Raw genomic sequence first — 13245 nt, forward strand, 5'->3', positions numbered from 1 at the left:
CCTACCTCTCCACACTTGCCATAAGAAACTCACAGCTGCTCAGAACTGGTATGCAGAAGGAATGATATCAACAAAGAAGCAACATTGGGTGGACTGGCTCGAAGATATTGAAGGTAATGACCTTTGGACAGCTAACCAATACATTTCATTGGAGCTGTGTGATGGTGTTAGTGTTATGACCCACGTCCAACAATAATGTTGAAGGAGAGTTCACTGACCACTAGGACTCGGTCAGAGATGACGATGAGTAACAGGATTGGATTGAGCGTTGAACGTCTAGGTTACTACAACAGTAGAAACGAAGAGGTTAAGTCTAAGGAGCTCTTACGCTAACTACCCTACTTTTATACATAACATTGAATAGGAGTCTGAAAGAAATCAGCCAATAAGAAAAGAGTCGTACGACTACTGCGGATGACTAAAGATGACTCATGATATATAAGCAGATGAGTAAGACGGCAACTAAACAGAAACCCAAGTTCCGACCGGTTCTTCTTTGGGAAGCGAGATTGTTCTAGCCCGTGGAGTAGGGGAACCAATTGGAGAAGTAACGGGTGACCTATGACGCGGAGTCACGTGACCAGGCTCGGGTACTGGAAGTAGCCGAAGGAAAACCGAGAAACGAAAAATGGTTTGTATTAGGAATTCGTGACATTACCCCCTTTCTAGGATGAGCGTCCTCGCGAATGTAAGATGGTCGTATATTTTTCTGTCTCCATTCGAGGAAGTCAGGGGTCGTCAGAATTGAAGCGGAGATGCGTGCCGATTTAACCGCATTTGGGTTTTCTGCATAAAAATCGGCTACAATGAGCGGCGCGTTCTTCACATCTTCCTCTGACTGCCATGTTGCTTCTTCTACTGCATATCCTTTCCATTTTACTAAATACTGCAACTTGCGCCTGTATAGGCGGCTTTGCAATATTTGCTCTGCTTCATATTCTGGGACTTGATCAACAATATCCGGTGGCGGGCGCGTTAGAGGTGGGCGATCAACGAGTTGAGAGGTTTGATGCGGGGTGAGTAACGATACATGGAAAACCGGGTGGACGCGATATTTAACCGGGAGCTTCAACTTGTAGTTTAGCTCGCCAGTCTTCTCTTCGATTTCGAATGGTCCCAGACGGCGGTCGGACAATTTTTGGCTCGGACGGCGTTGTTTGATGTTTGTCGCGTCTAACCATACCTTGTCGCCTGGTTTGAATTCTGGTGCGTCTTTTACTTTATGATCATAAAAGCGCTTCATTCGATCATTCGCTATTTCCAGCATTGCCTTCGTTTCTTCCTGTGCCTCCTTCATCTCAGCTACTCTCTGGTCGGCATGGGGAACCGTGTTGGAAGAATTAGGGGAAATCGTAAACTCGGGATTATATCCGTAGACACATTTGAATGGGGAATGTCCAGTGACGGTTACTGAGTTGTTATGCGTGAATTCAGCAATTGGAAGCCAAGAAACCCAATCATTCTGACGGTAGGATGTGAAGAGTCGGAGGTACTGTTCGACTTCTTGATTGACTCGTTCCGTCTGTCCGTCAGTCTGTGGGTGATATGCTGTTGACATGGACCACTTGGTTCCTAGTCGTTTCGAGACTTCCTGCATGAACTTGGACACAAACTGTGTTCCCCTATCCGAGATCACTTTCTTCGGTGTCCCATGTAACTTCCATACATGATTGAGAAATAAGTCCGCGACTCCCTTAGAATCAACATCCTTGGTGGTCGGAGCAAGATGCGCTTGCTTCGTGAAACGATCAACGACTACCAAGATACTGTCTTTGCCCTGGGAGATGGGTAGATCGGTGATGAGGTCACAGCTAATGGTTTGCCATGGCCCTTCTGGAATCTCGTTCGGTTTTAAAGGTCCTGTGGGGTTTTGACGGTAGCACCTTTGTCTGCTTGCATCGATCACATCCATCTACGTAGTCATTGACCCATTTCTGCATCTGGGGCCACCAATAGTTCCGCGAGACAAGTTCAAGAGTCTTGGCACGTCCCATGTGTCCTGCTGCAGGCGAGTCATGGAAGATCTCTAGCACTGAGCGACGAATTTCCTTATTTTTGGGAACGTAAACCAATCCTCGGAACAAAATGAGTCCATCCTCCGTGTTCCACTCTTCCAATCCTCTTCTCAACTGCACAGGGGCTTTCTTCAGAGTTTCGATAGCATTTCGGACTTCCGGATCTAAATCAGTACAGTTTCTGATACGCTTCAACAGCGAATGCTCTCCTTCTATCAGAATCTGACCTCTTTTTGCGGCTTTGATATGAAAAAACTCGGGTTTCAAAAGCACGCGATCGGAATTGTCGTTTTCTACCCCCCCCTCTGTGGTCTGGCCTCCTGGACAGAGCGTCGGCAGTGTCATTAACCTTTCCTGGTTTGTGATGCAGAGTGAAGTTGTACTCTGCAAGGAACAAGGACCATCTTGCCTGTCTGCGAGTTAACTTCTGGCTCGTCATGAAGTACTCGAGGTTTTTATGGTCCGTCCAGATCTCTACTGGATGAGGTGCGCCCTGCACATAATGCCTCCACTCTTCCAATGCGCGGATGATGGCTAAAAGTTCTTTGTCATGAATGTCGTAATTACGTTCTGCATCTTGCATCGATTTGCTAAAAAAGGCCACTGGGTGCCATAGTCCGTCTTCTTCCAACTGAGAAAGTACACCACCAGTAGCGTAGTCAGATGCGTCGCTCTCTATCTTTTGTTTTTTATTCGCATCTGGCATGACTAGCACTGGTGCGGAAGTGAACCTGTCCTTCAGAGTTTTGAAAGCTTTCTCTTGCTTGTCCGTCCATTCCCAGGGTACATCCTTTCTGATGAGTTCATTCATGGGTCTGGCAATGTTCGAGAAACCGAGAATGAATCGACGATAAAAGTTCGCAAATCCCATGAATCGCTGAATGTCCTTGACACAGGTAGGAGTGGGCCATTCCTGAACTCCTTTAACCTTGACTGGATCCATAGAGACGTGTCCATCTTTGACGATCAAACCGAGAAACTCCACTTCCTTCTTCTCAAAAGAACACTTTTCCGGTTTGAGATAGAGATCATTGTCCTGCAACCTTTGTAATACCTCGCGTACTACCTTCCGATGGTTCTCTACATCACCATTGGTGAAGACCAAGATGTCGTCGATGTAGACTACAACGACCTTGCCTTCCTTTAGATCTTGGAAGATTTGGTCCATCATAGTTTGGAAGGTAGCTGGGGAGTTCGTCATGCCGAAGTACATTACGACTGGTTCGTGATGTCCGAAAGGAGTTTTGAAGGCGGCCTTCCACTGGTCTCCTTCTCTCATTCTGATATTATTATAGCCCCATCGAACGTCCATTTTCGAAAAGAGCTTTGCACCGGAGAGACGATCGATAAGGTCTTGAGAACGAGGGAGAGGGTATGCATTTCGGATGGTTTTCTCATTCAACCTCCGATAGTCCATGACGGGTCTGAGCTTTCCGTCCTTCTTAGCAACAAAGAAGAAAGGAGCTGCTACTGGAGATTCACTATCTCTCAGTCGTCCCAAATCATATTCCTGCTTCAACCACTTCTCACATGCGTCATTTTCGGCGGGGGACAGAGGGTATGCTTTCGCATTGGGGGGAAGGTCAGTAGGATCCTTGAGATCTACCTTATGATCCCACTTCTTAGACTCGGGGAATCGAGTAGACTCTTCTTCGGAGAAGACCTTAAGATAATCATGGAGCCAGTCTGGCACCATTTCTTCTACGGGCTTCTTTTCCTTCTTCTTCTTCCTCCTGCTGTGCTAACTCTGATGCTACAGAGCTCTTGTACCTGATCCACACGTTCCGTGATGAATCCTCATCCTCGACTTCCTCGATCTCCACCTTCCGACCAACAGTAGTAGCAAGGTCCGATTGTTCTTCATCCTCAAGCTTGGCAGGTATAGTACCCATATGTCCTTGCTTTTTAGAGCTGAAGCTGTTCGACTGAACCCGATGATGGATAGAGGCTTCCTCGATATCCTCATCTTCGTCATCTTCTGTCGGTATCAAATCGGGCAACACTGGAAGGGTCGAACAGTTCATGGCTGTTCGCTTCTTCGCCTTGGTCTTCTTGTTCTTAACCTTGGCTTCTTGACATTTAACCGGGCAACGGTCTAATGCCACCTTCCCTGCGTTCCAATCGATACTGGGGTTGTGGAATCATAGCCAATCTATCCCAATGATAACATCATCGGATCCTAGGTCTGTGACCAGAAAGGCTACTTCTTCCTCATGATCCCCTATGGTAAGCTTCAAGTCTGCGTAATGTGTAATTGGTCCGGCGGAATTGTCTGTTTCGTCAATGTTCCGGATCGACATTGGTCGCAACAACTGCTTAATCTGAACTTGATTTTTTTCTACGAATTTTTTGCTGAGGAAAAGGTTCGTTGCTCCACAATCCACTAGAGCGTTGACAGCTGCTTTCTTGTGTTTCCCTTCCAACGTAACTGGCAAGTGGAAATGGTCTCGTTTATTCCCAGAACAAACTTCTGATACTTCTGCAAACATAATTGCCGAGTCACCGAGAATGGAAAAACAATTTCTTTGATCTAAGTCCGCAGTCGACTTCGATCTTCCTAAAAACCCTTTTGCTCCTCTTTCTTCGCTGGGTTGTACATACTGGAGAGGCAGATCCTCTCATTTACGATGCGGTTAATATCTTCCAGGGTGAGTGCTTTCACCGCTGGAACTTCTTCCACCTTGCCGGTGCGGACAGCTGGTCCTTTGCCCTTGGCGTCGAGTGGCTTTCCTGTGCAATTACGGGCCATATGCCCTTCTTCTCCGCAGCGATAGCACGTGAACTTTACGCCCTGTTGTCCTTGAGGCCGGGGTCTGCCTCCTGCTCTGTTTGCATCTACGTCCATGGCATTTCCTCCCTGCGACGTAGTCTTGGGTGCTCCAGCTGGTGCGGGTGGAACAGCGGAGCCTCGCCAAGGTTGTCGCTGAGCGAAGCTCATCTTCCTCTCGTCGTCAAGCTCCTCGAGGTTCTGCCCGACTAGAAGCGCCTCCCTGATCAATCCTTCCAGGGTGTCTTTCCTGTTGGGATGGATGTTAGCCAGATAGTTTTTGACCCGTTGGTCTAAACCATGGCGGAGTTTGCGCATTAATTCATAGTCGGAGAAATGACAGAAGGCGAGCTTCTGACGGAAGAGGGAGATATATTCTCCGACGGTACGAGTGCCCTGTCGGAGATTTTCCAACTCTCTTGCTGCCTTCTCCTCTTTGTTTATGATGGTCCACATGACCCTCATGTCGTTGATGATGCTGTCGTAGGACCCGGGGCGTCCGCTGAGCGCCATGGGGGTAATGCTTTCCGCCCATTTGGCTGCTGCTCCACGACAAAAGGAAACGAGACAGGTGCATTTCTGCTGCTCTGTCGCTCCTGGGTAACCGGTAAAGTATATGGCGAGCTGGGTGAGGAAGGTATCAATGTCGATGGAGTTTTTCTCGCCTGTGAAGTCCATCGGTTTCGCCATCTTTAGATCAGAACCTGAGGTCCCAGATGTAGCGCCTGGGATCCTCGTCGTAGGTGAGTTCTGCAAATCCGAGATGTGGCTCTCCGCCACAGTCAAGGAGTTCTCCAGATCTCTTACCCTGATCTTCAGGTAGTCAATCTCGTTGTCCGCATGCACTAGACCCGCTTGCAGCTCGTCGATCTCCTTCTGTAGACTGTCTATGAACTGCCTGGTGTACTCTCTTTCTGTTACGACGACAGCGTTGATTGCGTCAACGATCCCAGTTTCTCCTAGATTCTCGGACATGGAAGAATCTACAAGAGGTATCCAGGCAGGAAACAGAGTGAAGGAGTGCTTCTCTGGCCGCGACTAAGCGGGATCTGTATGGCGGAGACGTGATAACAAAAGGTGCGAATACAGCGCGTATAGCGGTTCGTCAACCTAAATGAACTCGAGAGGAGTTCGCGAAGACGCGGTGAACTTTGGGTCTGCTTTTAGCACCCTAGGTTCCTATCGTAATGTTTTTTTAGGGTTGTAAGACCCGCGAGTGCCATTCTGTTACGTAAGAAAGCAGATATTGTAGCGTACAGTCGGCAGGGTTTTGGGCCTGACTGTAGATGTGCGGAAACAGGACCTAAAGTCGCTGATCCTTATGAACTGGCGGCTCGTGTAAGACGAGGGCCTGGTCCACTTCTACTAAAAGACTAACGTAAAGAAACTGAGATACTAAAGCGCGTCGGGGAAATGATGAGTTGACAAAAAACGTGATCCGCGAGAATATTTTCGAGCAGAACAGCACAACGAAGTTCGTCAAGAACGGTAACGTCCAAGACAAAGTTCGAGTCGGAGTGGTAAAGCAGACTTAACCTAATGTTATGACCCACGTCCAACAATAATGTTGAAGGAGAGTTCACGACCACTAGGACTCGGTCAGAGATGACGATGAGTAACAGGATTGGATTGAGCGTTGAACGTCTAGGTTACTACAACAGTAGAAACGAAGAGGTTAAGTCTAAGGAGCTCTCACGCTAACTACCCTACTTTTATACATAACATTGAATAGGAGTCTGAAAGAAATCAGCCAATAAGAAAAGAGTCGTACGACTACTGCGGATGACTAAAGATGACTCATGATATATAAGCAGATGAGTAAGACGGCAACTAAACAGAAACCCAAGTTCCGACCGGTTCTTCTTTGGGAAGCGAGATTGTTCTAGCCCGTGGAGTAGGGGAACCAATTGGAGAAGTAACGGGTGACCTATGACGCGGAGTCACGTGACCAGCTCGGGTACTGGAAGTAGCCAAAGGAAAACCGAGAAACGAAAAATGGTTTGTATTAGGAATTCGTGACAGTTAGGTACAGTGTTCAGATGGAGAAGTGAAGGGGTTGGGGCTTGGCTTCAGCTCCTACGCTGCACCCTTAGCTGAGTACATGCCCCAAATTTGGAGCAGAATCAATGTTGTCCAACAATAGGACAATGGGACCACTTTGGATCACTTTAAGGGTCAGGAAGTAAAGGCTTCTAGTGGCAGGCCAACTAGGAAGCGGGGTGGATGGAGTGGAGGAAGTGTGTTGGAGTGGAAGGGATCAAGTGGAAGGAGGTAAGGATATATTGGACAGAGGGAGGTAAGTATAATAACTTAGAGCGTGGCTCTGAGTTGGAGCAGAGGAGTAGAGGAGCAGAGGCAATGACAAGATGAGACTTGTGTCTGAAGTGAGCAAAGTCCTATGAAGAGTTCCCACAGTAGAAACTGAGGGAAGACAAGTAATATTAAGACTCAGGAAACTACAAAGGTACAGGATATGTTTATATACTTCTAAGTGAGGAGGCAGTGATCAGTAATGCATATCAGCAAGCTATGTGCTGAGTGTACAGAATGTAAGTAAGTTTACTGAGGGAAACATACATGTCGGAGTGCATATCAATATGTACGAGACAGATCAGTAATCAGATGGCTATAGGGATAACCAGTGATCCAGGAAGTAAGAGTTATGTACCAAAGGGGAAAGTATATACCTAATGGAGAAATTGTTCCAGTTGCTAAAGACTTTGCAATGGCTTATGTTATGTTGGTGGACATGCTGAAGCATCAAGGTGGGGATACAAGTGGTCAAGAGCACACAATTCTTGCATTGAGACCAATAAATTTGCACTAATGGATTTCTCCATGAATAAGCACAAGGACCCTCTTCGCAGGGCTGCACAACATTATCTTGGATCACACCACTCTTCTCTCCATAGACTCACCCATTATTATGACATTGTCCCAGTATGAGGGTCAGTATCTGGCTGGGCTGATATTTAGGGTTTTTACTTAGTTTTCTATACACCACTTTCCTTAGTTTGTCTTTGCATTTTTACTGCTCAGATAAGCAATTAATTCTTCACCAGTTACTAGCATCAATCTGGAGTGACTAACTTTTATGATGATATTCTATTCTGTATGAGTACTATCTAGCTTTAGTCCAGAAACCCTCTAGGGTTGAATGCACCTCCTTGCAGATATAGCAGCAGGCAGAAAGACCCAACAATTGTCCCACCCACTCCAGGACTTATTTTTCCCACAGTGTGTTTTCAATTGCCAGCTCTTTTTTCTTCTGACCACCACCTGTATGTCAACTAACTGTCTTTTAAAACAAAAGGGCAAGGCTGCCATGCCCAAGCCAGCTAGAGAATCAGGGCTCAAACCATCAGGACTTCCAGCTGCTAAACAACTCAACATTGCAGCTGAACAACCTTCCATGTCAGTGTTTAGTTTCAATCCACATGAAAAGAGTCAAGATGACATGTAGGAAGGCAGTCAAGCCTCTTATGAGGACATGTACACATCTGGCCCCAGCAGGGAGCAATATAATGATATGCAGCATGCCTATAACTATACCAGGACTTATTTCACACAGCCCCAATTCATTGGCACTCAATTCATACAACCTCAACCCCCCTACAACAATCATTTTATGCAGCCTGAACTCTTCCCTGATGGCAATAACAATGACAATGACAATGATGGTATATCCATCTATAAGGGCAACACTTATGGTCAGGGCCAATTTAGCTCCATGGGGGATCAGCTGTACACTTTGAGTTCTACCAGGAATTAAATTCCACAGAACATGTTCTCTGATAACAGCTCACTCTTACCTAACTTTGAAATGCATAGGGGCCTGCAGGAGGGCAACACCCATGTGCATTGAATATCATTACTACAATGGGTTGATGAAGCACCTGACAAAGGAGTTGGTATCATAGACTGAGGGAATGATTTTATCCCTCTGGCCATGGATCTAATGCTGATCCAGTGAGGGGAGATCCCTCATGAGGTTGTCCATGTGAATTCCCTCTTTTTCACTCATTCTATCTAACAGTTGCACAGATAGGGGGGGCCAGCACCCACTACAAAGAAATGCAACACTGGGGCTACATTGCCCAGAACACCATACTTTGTGCTGCAAGCCCCTCACAGCATCACAAAACTGCAGACAAACACCACAGGACTGCAGACACCCATCATTGAACATCTGGCAGTGATATCAAAGACCATACATGTGTCCAAAGACAATATCACTTGTGCTGTGAAGGGGGCAAAGGTTCTGATCATGTGGGTGATGTTTACCAAACACACAATGATATAGAAGTAAAAGAACCACATCACTCAATTTGAGGACACAATCAAAGATTCAACCCCTCATTTTTGGAGGCTAATTGTGAGTTTATTCTCATATCCTTCATATCATTCCACTGATATTCATAGCTGTGGTCAAATTTTTTATCAATAATATCCACCTTAGACAGGTCTTGAACACATTATTTAGCACACACAGGAAAATCATTCAATTTTCATGTGATGGCATCATTGTATTATACAAGCTGTTCCCCCTATGAGGGGGCACTGCAACAGCAGAATACCGTCACATAATGATGGTGAACAAACTGATCTGGGGCGCTGACCTTTTACTCTCTATGCACACAACTTCTGTAGATGAGGTATGTTGATCTTACAAGTTTCTAACACTTTATACTGACTATAGGGTTTTTTCAGCATGGGAATATCACTGTAGATGCAAAATTTCAAAATATGTTTATTATGGCCAGTGTCATTTGATTTGTGTGGCACTCAGGATGTGAAGTCTTTCTTGACAACTTATTACTGAAGGCTATGAGATATGTGATGGCCTTGGTTGGCAGTACTATGCACTGTACATTGCAGGAACAACAATCAGCTGTCATCACAGTCAACACTTTTGGTGGTTAACACCATGAAGAAAAATTCAAGGAGATTGTGTCAACTTTTGATAACCTCACCACTGAAGAGATGGTTGAGCTCAATAATTATTTGCAGTATATGTTAGATGTTGGACCATCAGGAAAACCCTAATTTATCTAAATTCAATTTGATCAAGCTTGAATGACTTAATCCATTGAGAGTGTGATCAAGACAAACTAAGTTCAAGGTCATCAAGTATCAAATTTTTAAGGCAAAACAAGCAATTCTATAAGCACTAAACTAGTAGAGTCCAAGAGTGATAAAGCAATTGAGAAAACAAATTAAGGTGGTCTAGTAAAATGGAGTAGAAATGGACAATTAGCATAGCACAAGCTGCAGAAAATTGCAATGGGAAAAATGGCACACAAAAGGCATGTATTAAAAAAGTAGAGAGAAGGATAGAGAAATGACAAGCCAGCAGATAAGGAGGAAATGCACAAGTTGATGCCAGAAATTCCATGTAGAAAATGATGTTTCTTGTAGGACAAATAAGTCATGGAAATATGGAGTGGGTGCACAGGTCCTTACAAAAATGTTATCGGAATGTGAAGAGGTCTGTATACTCATCTTCTGTGTTGTGGTTGTCAGCCACATCATCCTCTGTACTGTTGTCATCATCATTAGAGTTTGAAGTGCCCCTCTGCTTATGTCCTGAGTTCTTTATGAACTGACATGCTTTAGCAATAATGCCATGACATGTGTCCTCTGGAATGCACTTCATTGCTTTAAGCAGGTGGTTGGCATCATGTCTCTAGTGTTCCTTTGAAAATGCCTCATACACACTAGCCTTTCCATTTTCCTGTGGATCAATGGCTTTCTTCTTACCCTTTTCAGAAGGTTCAACAACCTCAAAGGTGATGCTGTTTTCAGCAAGAAGTGTGAAGGCACATTTGACCTAAATGTCCAGGTTATTTCTCATTAACACAAGGCAAGTCAGCACAATGTACCACAACAGCTGCAAGAGCAAGGGCAACACTGGGACAGAAATTGTTGCTGTCAAGTGCAGGTATTTTAATAGTGTCTAAAATGTAGTGTAAGTGGGCCATGGATTTTTGTAAAATAAATGGAGATTTCCAAATCCCAGTAAAGTCCTGAAACCACCTTAAAAGAGTATTAATGCACTGTAATTTGCTACTCTCTTACAGCCAAAATTCCCCAAGTTGACGACATTCATCCTCTGTTGCATATGCCTTGTCAGAAGTAACAAGACTTGTGATCATTCTGATGCTTGCAGATGTGATTCCACCCTGCCATTCTATCATCCTCTAGTTGGCCTGTATGATTGTTTGTGAACAGGAGGTAAGAATATTTTTAACAAGTTGCCTTTCTTGTCAGTGTCTAATGCATGTGCAGTGTGACTATCTTGATGTGAAGCATTGTGAATAGCATCAATGGCATCATTATGAGGCATTTTATCCCTCTTCTTTGTCTTTGAGGTCTGATTCTGATTCACTGGGGTGTTTTTATCCTGGAGGTTGAGCACTTCCTCTTCAACAACTTTTTCCACCTCCATATTGGTCATGTCAACATTCTAGATAAACTCAGAGTAGCACTAGGCTTCAAGTGACTGCACTGAGGATATGGACAGAGGTATGGTTTAGGAGCTGTTTGTGCCTTCAAGACAGTAAGTGCTTCCTTGTTCTGGATTCCAGCAATCTGCTCAAGGCCTTGCAGTGCTTTTTGTCTCATCCTCTTCTGTTTCTCTTCAGCAATGTGCTTATCAGCCTCAATATGAGCTTTGGTGTGCTGGCACTGCTTGGCATTGAGTATTGGCTTCACAACACATTTTTTGCATTTGAAGGTCTAGTTGTGATGGCCATCAGTGAGAAATATAGAAGGATGATGTGGGATACAATAGAGTTCACTCAAAGTTTGTTTTGGTACTAAATATTTTGTACTACTAGTATATTATGCCATAATTCCTTCTCTGACAACCTGATACAGACCAACCTCAGTTGCAATCTGAATACATCCTTGATACTACCAACCCCACCCCAAAAATGCCCCAAACACAACACCATCAATTCAATGTCCACCTACTACCTTACACTCATCCTGGTTGCTGCTGCCAACCAAAGAATCAGTGTGTGCTCACACAACACTTGCATGCAGTACATCAACCCTCTGTCACAGTTGAAGAAGTCCCAGACCAGCCTGAAAATGACCACAGACAAGTGAACTTCATAAGAGACTATCATCTAAGCCTTGATGGTGAGTGAACCAACATTCACTCTTGCTAATATTTGCCTTTTTTTTCTAAGGGCACATTTGTAATAAAGCTGGTCAATTTCTTGACCCCAAAACTTCACCACCAGTCTTCACCACAAGTCCCCCAATTATTAGACACCATATCACAATTGCCTGGCATTTGAGACAGTGGAATTTCTATTTTAAAAAACACATATTTCTGGCACTGATATTGACAAGCTCCTTCATTTTGGGGGTATCACTCTTGCTGTTCATGGTGATAGCCCACCATTTTCTAATCACAAAGACTTAAATAATGTCCACTTGGAGATGTGCCTTGGGAGTGTTTCAAAATGGAGTATATGAATGACAAGTCAGGCAGAGAAACACCCTGGATGAACAAGGTGTACAAGGTGTTCTATTATGACCCTTACAAGGTTGTGCAGAATGTGTTGCCCAATCCTGACTTCAAGGATGAGGTGGATTTTGCACCATATTGTGAATGAGAGGAGCAGCCTGATGGAAGTCATAACTGTTGGTGGAGAGATTTTATGTCCAGAGACTGGGCTTGGGAAAAGTAGTAATATTTTTCCTCCTTTCACCACACTATCATTGCTCACCCCAACTGTCAGAATATTATTTCTGCAGATCCTAGCAACCCATGGATCAACCTTTGTTCCCATTATTCTTGAAAGTGACAAAACAATGGTTTCAGTTGTCATGGGTCAAAATGATTACTACCCCCTGTATTTATTGATTGGCATGTTTGCACAATGCCAGGTGGGCTCATGGAAAGTTGTTTGTTCTTGTGGGAATCCCTTGCAATTCCAAAAAGTATGTTACTCAAACTAATTGATATGCTTCAGCAACAAAAAAAGAAGGCACTGATCCATGCTATCACAAATTCAGAAGGAACTTTTTCATACTGTGCTCATTCAGATCCTCAAGAGCCTAAGGCCTTCCATGACTACTCCAGAGGTTGCATGATGTGCAGATGGTCACTACCAATGTGTTATATATGGCATTGGACCTTACATTGCAGATAATGAGGAGCAAGTTGTTCTTGCAGGAATAGTCCACAAATGGTGTGGCAAGTAAGTGTATTGTTCAAAAATATTCTTGTGTAGTTCTTATTGTGATTGTGGGTGTACAGTGCAGTCATCAGATCTTGATGGAGATAGAGGACTATGATCATATGAACTCCTGGATGCATTGATTGAAGAAGTTCATTTAGGGACTTTATGGAACAAATGGGGCTTCATCATAGGGCTTTGATTTATTTTTGTTGATGTGTTGGTTTTTAGCCACTCACCAATAAGTTCCCATGTGCAGACATCTACA

At 44.5% G+C, this 13245-nt stretch overlaps 3 protein-coding genes across 3 annotated transcripts; 2 read left to right on the top strand and 1 right to left on the bottom strand.

Annotated features, from left to right (window-relative positions):
• Nucleotides 1-8107: 8107 nt before the first annotated feature.
• Nucleotides 8108-8554, top strand: EDB91DRAFT_1258819 (uncharacterized protein; the record flags this gene model as incomplete). The annotated part of the gene is made up of 2 exons (XM_041324357.1): nt 8108-8196; nt 8254-8554. The coding sequence occupies 2 exons, from the start codon at nt 8108-8110 to the stop codon at nt 8552-8554; spliced, it is 390 nt and encodes a 129-aa protein (XP_041168407.1).
• A 1914-nt stretch (nt 8555-10468) lies between these two features.
• On the bottom strand, nt 10469-11230 carry EDB91DRAFT_1258820 (uncharacterized protein; the record flags this gene model as incomplete). The annotated part of the gene is made up of 4 exons (XM_041324358.1): nt 10469-10612; nt 10665-10818; nt 10861-10964; nt 11012-11230. The coding sequence occupies 4 exons, from the start codon at nt 11228-11230 to the stop codon at nt 10469-10471; spliced, it is 621 nt and encodes a 206-aa protein (XP_041168408.1).
• A 515-nt stretch (nt 11231-11745) lies between these two features.
• On the top strand, nt 11746-13076 carry EDB91DRAFT_1090249 (uncharacterized protein; the record flags this gene model as incomplete). Its single annotated transcript, XM_041316628.1, has 7 exons — nt 11746-11800; nt 11830-11928; nt 12235-12383; nt 12553-12684; nt 12771-12882; nt 12947-12998; nt 13058-13076. 7 exons carry the CDS (start codon nt 11746-11748, stop codon nt 13074-13076), a joined length of 618 nt encoding a protein of 205 aa, XP_041168409.1.
• Between the last annotated feature and the right edge of the window lie 169 nt (nt 13077-13245).

The sequence above is a fragment of the Suillus paluster genome, assembly GCF_016628075.1.
Source record: "Suillus paluster strain FC165 chromosome Unknown EDB91scaffold_549, whole genome shotgun sequence".
Taxonomy (NCBI): Eukaryota; Fungi; Basidiomycota; class Agaricomycetes; order Boletales; family Suillaceae; genus Suillus; species Suillus paluster.